Genomic DNA, 18419 nt, shown 5'->3' with positions numbered 1-18419 from the left:
CCATCTCTACAGTTTTGGTCCATCTTTGAACAAGGGCATGTATCCCAGCACGGTAAAAATCACAGCTCTGCTTCCTAAGCCATTGACGCACGGATGTTTTGACGGCCTCCTCATCTTCAAAATGAATCCCACGATGAGCTTCTTTTAGTGGCCCGAACAGATGGAAGTCTGATGGTGCCAGGTCAGGGCTGTATGGGGGATGAGGCAAAACTTCCCATCCAATTTTGACAATCTCGTCAGAGGTGTGACGACTGGTGTGTGGTCTTGCATTGTCATGCAAAAGAAGAACATCTGCCATTGATTTTGTTGGGCGAACTCGCTGAAGACGTGCTTTAAGTTTGTTGAGGGTTGTGACGTATTGAACAGAATTTATTGTGCATCCCTGCTCCAAAATATCAACCAGAATCACACCCTCTGTATCCCAGAAAACTGTTGCCATAACTTTCCCTGCCGATCGCACAGTTTTGAATTTTTTCTTCCTCGGCGAGCTTGTGTGACGCCACTCCATTGACTGCCTCTTTGATTCGGGTTCAAAAAAATGCACCCATGTTTCGTCCCCGGTCACAATTTTTTTCAGAAACTCATCTCCCTCCAAACGGAAGCGCTGCAAGTGTTGGGAGGCTATTGTTTTCCTTGCCTCTTTATTCTGATCGGTTAACATTCTTGGAACCCACCGTGCACAAACTTTTGAGTACCCCAATTGTTTAATAATCGTGACCACACTGCCTTTACTAAGAGAAATAATGCGACACACTTCATCTGCAGTCACCCGACGGTCACCACGAATGATGTCATCAACTTGCTGAATGTTGTGTGGAGTCACTGCACTCACCGGCCTGCTGCTCCGCTTTTCGTCAGTCAACGGTGTTTGCCCTTCAGCTTCCTTACAACGACGAACCCATCGTCTAACAGTGCTGACATCCACTGTCACAACACCATACACCTTCTTCAGTCTTTCATGAATGCGTATGGGCGTTTCACCTTCTGCATTCAAGAATTCAATCACACAACGCTGTCTCAAACGAACATCGATGTCGGCCATCTTACAAACTTCTGCTGTGCTGCCACCTGTTGACACAGAAAGTTACTACTGCAGTGGATTGCAGAAGAAGGTTTGAGGAATGGCGCCAAATTCAAATTTTTCACTTAACTTAATTTCTTTAAGTAGAAAAAAAATGGGAGGCATTACTTTTTGACCGACCCTCGTATTTCCCAGGTCCGTCGAAGCACAGAAGAAAATTTAAATTTGTTGCAACAAACTGAAAATGAAGCCACTTGAGAACAACACTTTGCTGCACACGATCTTCATTTTGATCCCTCCTACTTTGTCCTACTCGCGAATAGCGCGTGGGAAGAACGATTGTCGGTAAGCCTCTGTATTGGCTCTAATTTCTCGAACTTTCTCCTCATGGTAATTACACGAGACGTATGAAGGAGAAAGTAATATGTTTTCCGACTCCTCAAAAGTGCTGTCACGAAATTTCAGTAGTAAATCTCTCCGCGATGCACATCGCCTCTCTTTTAACGTCTGCCAGTGGAGTTTGTTTAGCATCTCCGTAACGCTCTCTCGCCCGTGACGAAACGCGCCGCTCTTCGTCAGGTCTTCTCTATCTGCCTTATCAGTCCTACCTCATAGGGATCCAAGATAGATGAACAATACTCAAGAATCGGGCGAACAACCGTCTTATAAGCCACTTCTTTCGTGGTTGAGCTGCATTTTCTCAAGATTCATCCGATGAATCTGAGTCTTGTGTCTTCTTTTCCCACTGCCTGTTTTATGTGGTAATTCCACTTAAGGTCGCTCTGGATAGTTACGCCTACATATTTTACGGGAGAGGTTCTCTCCAGCAATTTGTCATCAATAGTGTAACTGTACAGCAGTGGATTTCTTTTCCTATGTATGCGCAATATGTTACATTCATTTACGTTCGGGGTCAACTGCCAGAATCTGCACCTTTCATTAATTCTCTGCAGGTCGTTCTGCAAATTCTTAATATCTTCTGGGGTTGCTACTTTAGTTTAGACAACTACATCATCTGTGAATGTCGTTGAAGAGCATCCAACGCTTTCTACTAGATCATTTATATACGAGGGTTATTCCAAAAGTAAGGTCCGGTTATAAAAAAAAAATCAAAACTAAAATGTTTTTTCAAAACAATTGTTTTATTTACATTCCTTACATCTTTATCTATTTTTCTACATAACTTCCATACTTATTTAAACATTTGTCACATCGTTCAACAAGCTTTTGAATGCCCATGTTATAGAAATCGGCCGCCTGTGACGATAACCAGACCTTAACTGCTTCTTTCACTTCATCATCTGTGTCGAAGCGCTTGCCGCCGAGAAACTCCTTTAAGTAACGGAACAGGTGGAAATCACTTGGCGCCAGGTCCGGACTGTAAGGAGGATGGTCCATCTGTTCCCATCCAAATTTCTTGATCAGAGCTTGCGTTTCATTTACAGTGTGGGGTCTGGCATTTTCATGCAACAACAAGATTCCAGACGACAAAAGACCACGTCGCTTATTCTGGATTGCACGTCGAAGTTTAGTCAGGGTAGCGCAGTAGGCGGCTTTATTAATCGTTGTTCCTCTCTCCATAAAGTCGACTAACAATACTCCACGTCTATCCCAGAACACAGTCGCCATAACCTTACGTGTTGAGATTGTCTGCTTTGCCTTGACCTTGACTGGCGATGACGTGTGACGCCATTGCATTGACTGACGTTTAGACTCTGGAGTGATGTGAGAAACCCATGTCTCATCCCCTGTGACAACATTGTCTAAAAGACTGTCACCTTCCTTATGATATCGCTCCAAAAAATCAAGAGCAAAAGCCATTCTTTTCATTCGTTGGGGCTCAGTAAGCAGCCTGGGAACCCAACGGGCACACAATTTGTGAAACTTCAAATGTTCAGACACAATTCTGTACAAAGTTGTTCTACTCACATTCGGAAAATGCATGTCTACGTCTGTAATAGTGAATCGGCGATCTTCACGAATTTTTTTGTCAACCGCGTTGACCAAATCGTCTGAAATCACTGATGGTCGGCCACACCGTGATTCATCGTGCACATTATCCCGTCCTTCATTAAAAGCTCGCACCCACTTGCGCACTTTACTGTCGCTCATTATGTTAGGACCGTACACTTCAGTAATCTGCCGATGGATTTCCGCCGCTGAATTGTTTCTTGCAGACAAAAACCGTATCACTGCCCTTACTTCACAATCGGCGGGCTGATCAATTGTCTCAAACATTGTAAAGTGACACTGTGAACTACACTCAGCAACAGTAACAAAGCGAATGGCGGCGTTTGACGCGCAAGGCTTGCCGGGAGTCGGCGCGCATGCGTGTTTTGTCATTGGCGCCAAATTTCAATAGTTACGGCGAATCGGACCTTACTTTTGGAATAACCCTCGTATATATATTGTTAACAGTAACGGTCCTCTCTCACTTCCCTGTGGTACTCCGGATATTGCCTTTACATCTGTCGATTTAGTTTCGTTAAGAGCGACGTGTTGAGTGCTATGTGCAAGAAAGTCTTGAATCCAATCGCAGGTCTGCTCAGATACTCCGTAAGCTCGTATATTTTTCATTAAACGGCATTGCGGGATGGTGTCAAATGCCTTACTGAAATCAAGGAACATGGCATCAACCTGAGCGCCGTTGTCCACTGCGCTGTGGATCTCATGGAGGAACAGAGAGAGCCGAGTTTCGCAGGATTTCTGTTTGCGGAATCCATGTTGATTTTTATAGACGAGATGTTCATTTTACAAAAACGTCATAATTCTGAAGCATAAAACATTTTCCACAATTCTACAACAGATTGCTGTCAACGATATAGGTCTATAATTGTGTGGGTCTGTCTTACGGCCTTTCTTAAAAACGACAATGATCTGCACTTTTTTCCAGTCGTTATGTACCTTTCGTTGCTCAAGCGATCTACGATAAATTACTGCTAGAAGGGGAGCAAGTTTTTTCACATACTCTTTATAGTATCTTACAGGTATCTCATCTGGTCCCGACGCCTTTCCACTACTAAGCGATTGTAGCTGCTTTTCAATTCCGCGGCCAGTTATCTCAATATCGGCCACTTCGATCTTCGTACGACGATTGAAAGGAGGGACATTGTAGTACCTGTCGTCACAGATGCTGCCACAGCCTTATGATCACTGATACCGTCCTCTACGTTAACTGATTCGATAAGTTCACTTCTGTTCGCTGCCAGGAGGTCTAAGACGTTACACTCTCGAGTGGTTCTCTAACTATCTGCTCAAGGTAATTTTCGGACAAGACATCCAGAACAATGCCACACGATTCCCTGTCTCTGGCACCAGTTTTGATGGCATAACACTCCCAGTCTATACCTGGAAAGTTAAAGTCACCCCCCTATTACGACGGCATGCTCAGTAAAATTACTATATATTCTGAAAGTTCTGTCTGATGCACTCTACAACTACAGATCCCGACCCAGGTGGTATATAAAAGCATCCCATCACCATTTTTGACCGTTCTTTGATACTCAGTTTCACCCAGATTAAGCCACATTCGGTATCCGTGATAGCCTCTCTAGATTTTATCGAGTTTTTTACTGCAGTAAACACGTCCCCACCACTCGCGACTAACTTATCCTTACGGTAAACAGTCCAATCTGAACTTAGGATTTAGTTGTCACTGACGTCTGGTTTCAACCAGATTTCTGTTCGCAATACTATCTGTGCATTATAACCTTCAGTAAGAGGCATTAACACTGGAACCCTTCCTTGGGTGCTCCTGCAGTTTACTAAAATCGTATTAATCTTTTCTACCTCTGATCTGCGAGGACCAACATGATCTGAGGTCGCTGTGGCTGATTTAACAGGCAAACAGTCTTTGCTCCCAAGGGAGGAGTTCTCTAACCTAAAGGAGCCCCATGCGCACGCCACACGTTGTCCGCTACCCTAGTAGCTGCTTCCTGCGTGTAGTGCACGCCTGACCTGTTAAGGGTAACCCTACAATTCTGCACCCTATAGCGGAAGTCGAGAAATTCGCATCCGATGCTATCGCAGAGTCGTCTGAGCCTCTGGTTTTGACCTTCCACTCTGCTCCAAACCAGAGGACCGCGATTAACCCTGAGTACGATGCTACAAATAGACAGCTTAGCCTGCACCCCGCTTGCGTTGCCAGTTGCCTTCAGCAAATCTGCCAGCTACCGAAAGGAGCCGAGGAAGGCTTCAGAAACCAAGCTGTAGGCGTCATTCGTGCCGACATGTGCCACTAAATGCAGCCAGTTACACCCAGTGGGCTCGATAGCTATTGGCAGGGCCTCCTTCACATCACGGATGAGACCTCCCGGCAAACATTACGAATGCACACTGGAATTCTTTCCCGCCTTGCCTGCTATCTCCCTGACGGGCTTCATCACCCACCTAACATTGGAGCTCATAATTACTAGCACGCCCACTCTCTGTACTTGTCCGGAATGGGCAGGAAATCGGCCGCGGTGGCCGAGCGGTTCTAGGCGCTCAGTCCGGAGCCGCGCGACAGCTACGGTCGCAGGTTCGAATCCTGCCTCGGGCATGGATCTGTGTGATGTCCTTATATTAGTTAGGTTTAAGTAGTTCTAAGTTCTAGGGGACTGATGAGCACAGATGTTAAGTCCCATAGTGCTCAGAGCCATTTGAACCATTTGGGCAGGAAAATCGACCGCTGGTCCAACAGGAGAGGCATCCCGTGCTGTAATATTTTCCAGGACTATTGGGCCACAGGAGAGTAGACGGAACTGTACCAATCAAGAAAGCATAATTTATAGTTAATGATTCCGAGAAGTAGCTCTTGGTGGAAAGACTGCCGAACTAGGTTTCATAAGTAGCTTATCAGTATGACCCGTCTATGTTAATTACATCTCTTTGATACCTACAAATTTTGGACCAGATGTTTATTTTTTCTGTCCTTTAATGTCTACTTGAGCAGCTTACAATTTCTTGTTTACGACTTTAAACTGCGTAAGATTTGTTTTCGAAGTATTTAAGGTTAAACTGTTTGCTATGAACCATTTGTATACTTTGAGTGTTATTGGTTTGGTTGTAACTTGTTTGGTGGAGGTTGTCTCTCTGATTATGATACTTTTATCATACATAAACATTTTTTACTATGTTTGACACTGCCAGATCGTTAATGCAAGTCAAGAAGAATAGTAGTATAAGGACTAAGCGTTGGGGAATTCCACATTCAACAATTTTTCATTCTGAATTTATTGTTGTGGCTGCATCATTTAGATCTGTTTTCTTTTGTGTAAGTATGCAACTAATTTACCTTTGATGCCATAATGCAGAAATTTTTCGCCTGATTTAGTACAGTTTATAGAGTCAAAGACCTAAACAACGTCACAGAAAGTCACTACTGAGTACCAGGTATGAAATACCTTTCACTATGGAGGTATTTTACAATTGAATGAGGTGCCTCTGAAGAATCTCTGCAGACATGATTTTCCATATTAGTTTTCCACTTCCCAGCATCTCAGATAAAAACTACGAACCTTCTATCCATCGAAAAGGCTGCCTCCAGTTTGTCTTGATGACCACATTTTGCTCTTCATGACTATGTAGAAGGTGCAGTTATTTGCCTTTACCAACCATGTCATCCACATATTTCTTCGCTTCTGCTTTGATTTCTGGATCTGTGGAAATTTTCTGAGCTTGTGATTTATATGAAATGCCGTTTGAAGTAGTACTTGTTTTAAGAATTGGTGTTTTCCAAATTCTAGTTTAAAGATATCTAGCTGCACCAATAGCTATTCTGAAGAATGCCCTGCACTTCCCTACATTAGCAGGTACACTTTATGGTGTAACTTGGAAAACGGACTACTAACACAGGACAGTGAAATATCTACGCTTTGGTGACTTACCTTCGTTACAGACCTCTCCTGGTCACTGGAAGCGATAGCAAAAGCTTTTCCATGTTATTTGTGATCTTACAGTTTTGGCCAGAGACTACTTTTCCTGTTCCACTTACCATGTGATCTATTACTGAGGTTGGTATTCTGTTCTTGGTACGTAACTGTTCCTAGAACTGAGTGAGCAGCACTCTTAAAGATCTTCACTCTATATAGTGATAATACGATATATAAACTGTGTACATGAAACATATATCGAAAAGTAATCAAAAGAAGCCCTATTTTATAGGAAATCGAGTAATAATTACGAACTTGATAGAAGCACCTTAGATGAAGCCTAATTAGCAGATGAAAATTAAATGCTGTACTCACGATTTTTGTAAACATCGAAAATACAGTGTAAAAATATATATAAATTGGAACTATGTACAAACATTCTCTTTCATCAGCCAACCCCCTTCAAGCAGCCATACGAAGTGTTCCTAAGGGTATGACAACTTAAACCAAGTATTATTTAAATTTGAGAATTCTACTTCATAGTTGTCATATGAAGGTAATACAGTTTTTAATTATTAGACAATATTTACAAGTTTCTTGGTTTAGGTAATGCTATAATTATGTTGCAACAAGGTATTTACATTAGTAAATCACATTTTAACTGACAAAAGCCAGTGCAAGGCTGTACCTAATAAACTGCATCATGTAACTTCACATTGTTTCTAATAAGCTAACATTACGTCTTAGAGTTTGAAATGAGATGTTACTGTGCTGAAAGGTTATCTTTTGTAATTAGTATCTGTATTTTTCAACTAAAAATATACCCCTTTTTTATTTTCCTTAGTGTGTTTCGTCAGATTGCTAATGAATAGGTACAGCATTGTTTCTTTAAAATTTACATTTATGTATGATATTTCAGTTATGTTTATCACCATCGGGAAGCAACCTGAGGCTGTTGTCTTAATCAGACGTTTGACATATTCACGTTGTAGATATTTGCAGTAGCTTATGTTTTGATAGCTATTCTGAGAGCTTGATGTTTCTTCAGTGATCTACATATCCACTAGTCGTTGGCCTTGCAATTTTCTATCTTTATCTTTTCTGTCGTTTACTGCTTATTTCTTTACCATGTTTGCTGTGACATGCTTTCTCACAACATAGATGCACCATGAGTCACATTGTTTATCTTTGTAGGATTGCCGTTATGTAGCTTTTAGTTTGAGTTAGGATATGCCAAATATTTAAAACAAGTTATATTTTTATTATTTTCTTTAACACTTTATTCATATTTTATTGTGTTATTTCAGTTTACAGAGATGAAGTGGTTTTTCGTTTTGGCGAACCTACATTAATCAAAGACTTACTATTCTTCCCATTATGATAGAGCAGTTGTCACTAGTGTCTCCTTAGTATCAAACAGTAGTAATACCTCCCAATTTCCTATGGTTAAATACTTAAGGGTTTTATGACGATATATTTGTTATAAATGAGGAGAAAGACACACAACACAAAATTTCCTTCTTTGTTTTTGCATCCTAGTTATCTAAAAGCAGCATCAGAAATAATTATACAAAAGCTATTTAGATGTGTTATTTCCTAGGTTCAAATGTTTGATAGTCAAGATGGTAAACCCTCGATTTTCTGACTGGTTCTGTATTGCCTGTTTCCAGTTCTTAGCTGTATAAATTCTTAATTCTAACTCTTTATTGATTAGACAACGATCATTGGCAAAAGCACATTGTAACGTAAGTGCCTAACCTCTACGATAGTCTAAGAAGTTTATTCTTCATTGAGCCAACTTAAATATGCAGTAATATTACAGTATGCTACCTAGTAAACAATTATGAACCTATGAGAGTTGGCAGCTGGAGTCTATGCATTTGGCGGTTCTAGTTGCTTCCCAGTTTTGTCCCCTATTTTATTGTGTAGTTCAGCTGTTATTGGGCGCCTGACATGTTTCAGATGTCACTTTATAATGTATGTCAAGCAAATTATAGGTATTACACTGCGACTGAGCGTGTTCAGTGTGAGCAGCACCTTGTGGAGACAACAGTTAGGAGCACATATGAAGAAATGGACGCTGTGTATCGTGTCTGTATGTGGTAAGGAGTGCAAAAGGGATTGCCATATCTCAATGACAAGGAACGTAATCATTAGGCCAATTTAAAATGTTCGAATGGTGTTAACGGTCAGTTTACGTGAATGCGGTTCGTCAAAAACGAAATTTCACTACTACAATGATGCGTATCTGGAAAAACGTAAACCTAAGGGAATAAGGAGAGTTGCAGACATGGAAGTGGATCAGAAAATGTGACGTCAACAGATTTTGTAGCTCTACCAGATGAGTAGGACATTCACTAGGCATTGCATTGTCCTATTAGAGGTAGTACGCCATTACCTTCCTCCGATCATCGAACTGACTCATCCAGCTGTTTATAAGGGGAAGCCGAACTACAATGCAACGCGCTGTCTTTCGCATCAACAAACATTGCCAGAGGTTAAAGAACTGAATACGACAGATTAAAATTCTGCGAGGGACCAGGGATCGAATGCTTGACCTTTGTATTTGCAGGCTGGCACTTCAGCACTGTTCTTCCAAGTATTTCTGCTATAATATACTCGTTACTGTTTGTTCTCTATCAGTGTTACAACCTTCATAGTCAGCCGTTGAGAAAGAAGGGATGTTCTACATGGTTCTCTACTACGAAAAAAATAGTCGCAGCCATCGAAGGAAGTGGAGTGCCTGGTCCGTAAGCGATGCTCACTTGAACCAATGCATTGTAAGGACATTGTACATGTTGGACAGGTTGGACAGGTAACTGATATGGACGTTTGATTTGCTACAGAATTTTAATAACCAGCTGCTATGGTACCCATCAGGATACAGTTCGCCACCAAGTGTAAGATTCCTTTCAGAATCCAACCTCAGGCTTTGTTGCAGCCACTATCCTTTACATCCTTTTCTCAAGAGGTGCAGTACCTATAGCTACCTGGAAGAGCTTCCATGGAGGTTGATAAGGAATTGGAGACCACATCTTTGAATCTGTTAGGCAGGCGCGTTCTAATATTTCAATTGAAGTTCCAGAGCATAGACAACTTTGGCATCTGGATTGGAGACCACTCCCTCTGAAAATTTCTGAAAATGACAAAGGAAGGAAAGCGACGAGTTCATCAGATACAGAGCATAATCATGGGTTAGGTACGAACTGAGAAGGAAATTTGCCGCGTTTCAAAGAAAACGCATTGGCTTTCGCATTAACCGGTTTGTAGGCGCTCTGGAAAAACGAGTTATGGTCGGGCAGGAATCTGTATCTCGTTTCTCTCGATTGTAAGTTCAATATGTTAAATTCCCAATCATCTCACTCTGTGATCTGTTTTACAGTGTTACTATGACCCACCTCTGTATAGTACGCGTTAGACATGAAAAATTCCGACCCCAGAATGTTAGTAGCCATTTACCGAAGCCCTCGAGAATATTATCAGCTTTTTCATTGCCACTAATTCCTAAGTGACCAGAGACCCACAGTAGGTTTACCCCGTCGCTTTTCCATAGCCTCGCTAGGGCTTAATGACATTCTAAAATGCTCTCTAGAGAATGAGAGTAATTAAGAATGCAACGTTTCTGCTCTTTTATCTCGTAACTGCCACTTGTGAAGCGTATTGCCAGAAGATTCACACTCTCTGAAAGTGCCAGAAAATAGGACATTGGTTCAGGTAAGTAGTAATGAAATCCGGGAACTCTCGTCTGGTTACAATGTCCATAAAGACTTCCGCAGCAGCTTGCATCTTTGTGACATCCGCCTTGCAGAACGGGTGCTGCTGTACGAATTCCGTTGTCAGCTGCTTCACTAGATGCTTAGTCACCATTACGTTCGTCTTCTCCATACAGACCTGAAACAAGGTATTTACAGTAAAGCATCGGTTATTCAGAACAATTGGGGATGAGGGGTGTTCGGATGACATGTTTAGGACATTCTAACGTTTCAAGAGCACTATCAGCGTTCACATGGATACGAAACAAAAATGCTGAGTAACATAAACGTCTACACAGCCTCGTTTGAATAATTCAAACTGACCATTAAATTGTCCTACAATTCAGGAAAAAGTCGAAAATCTTATTTTTGCTGAAGAATTTAAATTTTTCTTACAGATAAATCTCGCGAACATTTTGAGGACAATTGGAAAGCATCACATTATTCTAGCCACTTCCTGCATTTATCAAGTTAGTTAAAAATTTCTTCACTGAATGGTCGTTTTTCTGCAAAGTCTTTTTCGCCTGGCTCTTCCTCGTTCTCGCAAGAGTCGGAATTGACTGACTGACTGACTGACACAGGGAGAGAAAGCAGTGGTCTTGGGACACAGTTACCCACATCGAAACTGTCTCTCTGCCTGTCATTCTAGTAAAGCCAGGCAGTACCGTCAAAGGGTAGGAGGAGACCCTTTACTAGCTCTTGATTACACAATTTCTTCAGAACTTGCTGATTTCACCCCAAAGTTTCACATTGGGAGATAAAATGTGGCGCGGGTTCATCCTCACCATATGGTCTACACTTAGGGGCTTCTTTCTCTATACCCATCGTGTGAAGTTTCTATGGTCAGACGTTAGCCCCAAAATCAGTGTCTCCTGTTCAAGCTGTTGTCCACAAAGCAGCTTCTAAAACACGGCTTTAGCATCATTATCTGGCCGTGTTTTTGTATATTCGTCCAGTATTCTGCGTTTTGTCTCCTAATCCATCTAAAAAGTTTTGATTTTTCCATCGCCTTAGTGATGGAAAGGACAGGTTCTGATCCAACAATGGGCTCGTTATTTCTGTCCTGGCCAGGCCATCACCTCATTCAATTCCACTAATTCCTGAGGGACCCATGACAGCTTAACCTTATTGCTTTCCCCTAGCCTCACAAGGACTTCATGGCTTTCTTTTGTCTTGTTGATGAGGTGATAGAAATTTCAGAGCTGTTTGGCTGTGTGAGTGAACGTAGATGCAACGATTCTTGTGATCTAAACAGATTCTTATCTGCACATACTTTGACAGCGAAAATCTCTGCCTGAAATATTGTAGCCAGCTCTTCAAGAGAGAGCCTAGGCTGTATCTCCATATACCCACATAGATTAGACTGTTTTCGAACACCAGTAAACAAGATTGTTTCCTGAACGGTATCGTGGTTCAGTCTTCTGCTGCTCTCTTCTTGCGATTGTTAACCTCGAAAGTTAATTGAAGCAACTTAAAATTATTGTATAGTCAGCTGGCATTTCCAAGCCCATTCCTATGTTTACCATACTCCTGATATTGGCGTGGGTTTCTGGATATCCTAAAGACAGTGTGTTCCTGATACTGTCTCCATTGTAATCCAGATATGCAATAGGGTTTGCCCAGCATGGTCTCCATCCCCAGTGGGTGTGCTACTAATTCCACCTGTCGTGGCTAGGCACGCAAATCACTGCACCATTCCAAGCACCTTAGCAGCCACATTCTGGTCTACTTTATTCCACCATGCTGTAACTCCATAAATCATACGTTTTATTACAGAGGTCGTCGATGACATTGGTGATAATTTCATCGTCCGTCAGTATCTGATAGCTAGGTTCAACAACATCACCTTGTAGCCAGTCCTCAATACATTCTTGATCGCGTTCTTCTAATATTGAAGATTAAATAATCACCCTAGCCAATTCAGATGCAAATTGTCTGTTTCGTGGCTCTTCAAATGCAGTGAGACTCATGTAAAGCAAGTAGCTTACTGCAATCTTTCTATTGTAATGCCCTTGACTACGTATCAGGCTTTTTCAGCAATATACACAGCACCCTTCAAGTTCTACAGCGCACACATGAAAACTTTGCCTTGCGGATTGGAACGCTTTCGGTTAATTGGTATTTCGTTTCATTAGTTTTCGGATATTCGACGCTCTACAGTGGCTATATCCCTGCCGTGAACGGAAACTGTAAGCAATGGGGACAAATGATTTTGAACTCTAAGAATTCACTACGTCAATGAATTACGTTGCGAAGACCCCTACAAACCATCAAACTTTATCAGTTCATCTTTTCCCTATTCTCGAGTTTGCGAGACAACTGAGCAGACGTACCAACAAAGTTTGTCAAATTGACCGGTATTTTAAAAGTGCGTACCGCATAGTGGTTTGACCCTAGTGGGAATGACTACTAATGCAGACAAAGCATTTCGTGTACAGACCTTAGCACTGAGTAGGAAGAAGGAAAGAAAACAAGATCCTGCTCCATGGAATGGTTGAAAGAAACATGCATGAAAATCTGATAAAGAAAATATTTGACTCCGAATCTAATTATTACGTGAACTTTTAATTATTTTTTATTGCGCTCCGCTCTTAATGATGTGGATAGTGAATACTCGTGGGTAGTTGCCATTACCAGTTGACTGGCTAAAATATCTAGTTTCCTGGTTATGATTCGTGCATACAAATATGCAGATCGAATTTCAAAACATTTTCAGGTTTATTAGACTTCCTGCCTCAGATGTAAATACCTTTAGTTGCCAGTGTTAAATCAGGAAAACGTAGAGGAAACTTCAGTTTGACACTAAACATCACAAAAAATTGAAAATGAATTCTTGTATTCAAATGTTTCAGCGAACACGTGATTCTTCTGTTTATATTTCTTGTAAAGCTAATGTATATCTAAAGGAACACACGAAATAGGATCAAAGCATATTTTTAAAACCGTTTAACAGCCAAGTTCCCATGAAACTTTTTTAATCTAAGGTGCTGGTGGGTAGTGTTTAACGTCCCATCGACAACGAGGTCATTAGAGACGGAGCGCAAGCTCGGGTTAGGGAAGGAGTGGGAAGGAAAGCGGCCGTGCCCTTGCAAAGGAACCATCCCGGCATTTGCCTGACACGAGTTAGGGGAATCACGGAAAACCTAAATCAGGATGGCCGGAGACGGGATTGAACCGTCGTCCTCCCGAATGCGAGTCCAGTGTGCTAACCACTGCGCCACCTCGCTCGGTTTTAATCTAAGGCTACCGGTTTCAACAGACTATGCTGCCTTCTTCGGGTCTAAAAATCTTTTAGTTGTAGAGAGTGTTCATTTTACTCTGGCAAGTGTATAAAAACAGCACATTGTAAAAATTTTGTCATTGCTAAAATATTTAAAAAATAAAGCACCTTGTGCCACTGGCTATGTCAATACGCATTGTTCACAGTTGCTTGTCGCATAATGCGAACACGGCACACGAAAACATAACTGTTTACATATTCTGGAGTTCTATATATGTGATGTTGAATGTTGATTGATTTTTAACAGTTAAACAGATCGCCCTTCAGCTCTCTCAAAATGAGAAAATTCAATCAAATAAAATGTTGTATTCATAGTGAAGCACAGTGTGATGCAAATTTAAACGGAGAGATACACAGTCGAACATTACATCCCAGGATAGTTATTCCCCCATTCATTTCGTAATGTGCCTGTAGGAGGAAACAATCTGTGAAAATAAGATAAATGTATGAAGCAACTCTTCTTCACAAAAGTTTAACATTACTACAATTTTCAGATGACGTGTAATCTGAATAGTCATAAAATTCTTCGTTTTCATCACTTGTAGACTCAAGGGATTTGCAAATCATTTTCTCCAAATATTTCTTCTCTTCCCTGCACATTTTAGAGACGGAATCAATATAAAAGCACGCAAAACAGACGAAACAGAACTTTAACGTCACTAATTCCTATGAAGCAATAGACAGTAACAAACTTTTCAGAAAATGTGGATTGTTGAAATGATACCGCTACTGTGATCTACGAAACGTGCAGACCTCACATATTACAGAAGCCGTAAAAATACAGCCGACATCACGGAAAACCCTCTTAACTGGTGTGACGTAATATTACATCCCCTGCACGCTGCCATTTCTGCAAGAACAGTAATGTTAAGTCAGCCGCACGCTAAGTGTTAATTTTGATCTTTGTGTGTTCATGCGCAATATATATCTGGGAAATACAACAAATTTCCTATTTAGGTCATGTCGACTGCTCTTTTGCTTTTATGCATATAATCTTTATCCCAGGTTCTAAATTTGTGCAAAGTTCAAAATACAGTGAGATAAATTGTAAAAAATCTCTCTAAACATGCACGGTGACATAACGTCTGGCATCTTTTCAAATCGGCCGTCAATCAAAGAATCGTTAAAATACGTCAAACGCAGTCTATATTTCACGAACACATCAAACAAAGCCTCGAACTGCAATTAATTTCACAAATTAGTGAAGTCTGACAATTAGTTTGATCCGTTACAGGGACCTAAATGCATATATTCAGACTGTTGGTAATCACTTCGAACATCTACTGTAAGCTTCAGTTTTCGTTATAATGCGAGTTACAACAGAAAACCTAAATACGCTGCCCAACAGAACAGAGCTGAAGGATAACTCTTTAGAAATCCCGTAACTGCCTCCCAGTCCGGCGCATGAGTTTGAACTTTAGCTCTAAGGTGCCGACAACCCCCCCATCTAATGGTGAAAAAGCATGGCGCCCTACGACGTCACCCTCGGGCTCGGCGACGCTTCAGACAGCAAGGTATCTGTACATGTGCAAAAATAACCACGGCTCAAGAGTTCATGTGAGCTATAAGGTAGTTAACGATGTCACATTGGCATCAAATTTCATCACAATTCTGCTCAACACCACCATGGACTGGCACACGTTGAGAAGGGCGTCACCCCCCCCCCCCCCCCCCCTGTTACATTGGACCCCTCTTGACATCTCTGCGGTGGAGGTCAGAACCACGACACCCAGCATTGAAATCTCGCTGTTTTCTTATGGACGGCCGAGGAAAACATTTAAGACACGCCGTTGCCCAGAAGCGACACGAAAAGGCCATTTAAGACCTCTGAGTTCGGAAACAGCCTGGCGGCTGCTCTGGCGCCTGAATGCGAGCCGCACCAAAGAGGTGCCGAACGGCTTGCCTAATTTCAGGTGCTAGAGCAGGCAATAGGCTGATTTGGTGTAAATTTCTGCAGGTACATTTCCAACGTTCTCAACAAAGCTGTTTGTGTGGCTCCGAGGGTGGTGACGAATTGGGTAAGGGACCTTTTGCTTTTTTATTCGCGCACATGTTGATGTTGCACTCCTGTGTGATCACGCCACAGGAGGGTTGAAAAAGCGTAAATAGCCTTTGATGCTTCAGCTCATATTCAAATTTCGTCGAATAATTTTGAACGGTGCCTAGTGGTTCCAACTCGTACACGAGACCAAAAATTGTGGTCGTGCTGCTCTCCAAAAGGGTACCATCACCTTCAATGGAGATGCAACCCCACAATAGCCTTAGAGATAGTTGATTGTTTGGTGGGTTGATTTAGGAGTTGGTGTGGGGGGGGGGGGGGGTAGGAGAGGAGGAAGCAAGCAGTGGTGTCACCGGTGTCATGATTTAAGATAGCAGAAATGAAGGGTTTGGTTTTGTTTTGCTTTAGGGCGCAAAATAATATATACTGTTATACGCGCCCAAGTCAAAACTATAGAACACGAACACAGAAAGGAGTTAAACCACTATACGTCAGTCCAAATTGACAGAATAGAAGGCAGCTAAAACGGGCACATGGAAAAAGGGCTAAAAAGACCTTACAGAAACAGAAGTTCAAAACTAAAAATTAAAAGGCCTTCGCCATATTGCTCAGTCAATTAACAGTGATGAGAAAAAGAAGGGCACTTAAGATGAAACCTTGTTGAAAGCCATTCTCTCGGGTCAATAGATAGCTGAGAGGGACATCTCTCTACCTCTCAGATAAATGTGGACGTGTAGCCAGACTGACAGTTCATCATCAGCAGTTTCTGTTGCAGTTCTACAGTTTGTGGCCAGTAGCAGTCATCGACCAGTTCCAGTTGCCTCCGTTACAGCCAGCCGTTATAAACTAGTTATCGTCTAACAGTAACCACCGAGTGTCAAAGTGTTAAGAAAACTCTAGAATTTTTTGCAATGATTGTCTGCAACGACACTGATCTGTAGATTAACACTGCTTTGTGCGACGGGTAATACTGTTACTTCAGTAATGACTTTATTTTCTTGGTTTTGACGCCTTTAACGAGAAATTACGATTCCTTGGTGGGGTGGCACATCTTTACAGAACAGTACTGGAACATTCTCCCTCAATCTTTTCTGCCTATTTCTCGTACAGCCCTATCCGAGCTGCAGGGACGGACCGAAGCAAAACCCTGACGTACAGATTCCCAGCACTACACAAACATGGATGCGGTATACACATCCCCTACCTCATCAAGGACGCCTCGAGCTCTTGCTGCAGAACAGGATCTCAACTGTACGATGCCTCAGATTTTATGTGAAAACTCCTTCAGCTTTTCAAACCAAACAAACTTTAAAATTTTACAATTTTGCTCTCGTCTACATTATTACTGTGTAGCGGTGACCCTGACGACAAACATTTCTGCCAAAGACATCAGTTTGTTGACATCGTCAATGTAGAATGTTGCAGGCGTTCTTTAAGCCTTGGAAGCAGAAAAAGATTGGACGATACCCTGCCTGGACTCTGTGGAAGATGACTGTGATCGTGAACCCATGGTTTAGAATTGTTGCCGATGTCGCAGCGCACGTGTGTGTTCTAGCATTGTCATTCTCAGGGGAGGGTACTCCATCTGTCGACGAACTCTTCGAATTCTGAATTCTAATACAGCACACTGTTTTTTATGAGCGTAGTTACGTTATCATGGCCATGTCACATGCTACAATTCGGATCCCACTAGCGGCAGAGCGCTGCAAATATGTATACATCAAGAATTGAACATGTATAACGTTAATAATATTTGTTATATTTAAAAAGCTTGAAGTGCTTTCACATGAAAAATTTCTAGGCATTTTTCAGCACTCTCTCTTCGTTTGTAGTTTATCAATGGACTAAGAAGACCTGTGATGCCTTGTCAATTCTACTTTCAGTTTTAAACGGCAGAACTATTGCACTAGACGCTGAAGAACAGAACCGTTTGTAAATCGGTTAGTTCAAGTGCTTCAGTCAAAACAGAAAATCACATTTTGTGCGCTAGAAGAGAGGAAGAAAAAGTAAAATTTCAACGCCAAAAAAGTTTCCTCTCAAGGAATTGTAGCCTTCGCAACTTTGTGGTGTAATATAGCACCAAACACAGTCCTAGAGCTACGAAGTAAGCTATCGATTTGGTATGGCTGCAGGATAACTTGAAACTGAAGAAACGAGGATTGATTTCATTCAGTCCAAGGCTGCTAAATGTCTGTTTTACTGTTAATGTAAGGATCATTTTGGAAGATCCATCACATTTATCTAGTCGTTTACAGGCCCTAGATTACACTATGTACCTAGAATCAGATGAGTTTCGTGAAGAAGTAGTGTATCTGACACCAAATCTAATAAGAATTTTCTTTTTCAAAGTTTAAAGCCTGTTCTTCCATTTCAAGGAATATTGATGCTGGTTAATTATGTTGATATCCAGAATTTTTTTCAATCTTTCCGACTGTTAGATTTTGAATTTCAGTTTCACAGCATGTTTTGCTGCTACACACTAATTTTTTGTATAACTTTTCATAACTCATTGGAT

At 41.6% G+C, this 18419-nt stretch overlaps 1 protein-coding gene across 2 annotated transcripts in view; it reads right to left on the bottom strand.

Annotated features, from left to right (window-relative positions):
• Window positions 1-10488: 10488 nt before the first annotated feature.
• LOC124804743 (malate synthase-like) overlaps window positions 10489-18419 on the bottom strand; it is a 128917-nt gene continuing 120986 nt past the window's right edge. For both annotated transcript variants that reach the window (XM_047265039.1, XM_047265040.1), the window contains one exon: window positions 10489-10764. In XM_047265039.1, coding sequence (XP_047120995.1) covers window positions 10546-10764 — 219 coding nt within the window. In that variant the 3' untranslated portion in view covers window positions 10489-10545. The remainder of the gene's footprint in view (window positions 10765-18419) is intronic.

This window comes from Schistocerca piceifrons, chromosome 7 (genome assembly GCF_021461385.2).
Source record: "Schistocerca piceifrons isolate TAMUIC-IGC-003096 chromosome 7, iqSchPice1.1, whole genome shotgun sequence".
Taxonomy (NCBI): Eukaryota; Metazoa; Arthropoda; class Insecta; order Orthoptera; family Acrididae; genus Schistocerca; species Schistocerca piceifrons.
Note: the sequence above shows the minus strand (reverse complement) of the source record. Positions and strands in the feature narration are given on the sequence as shown.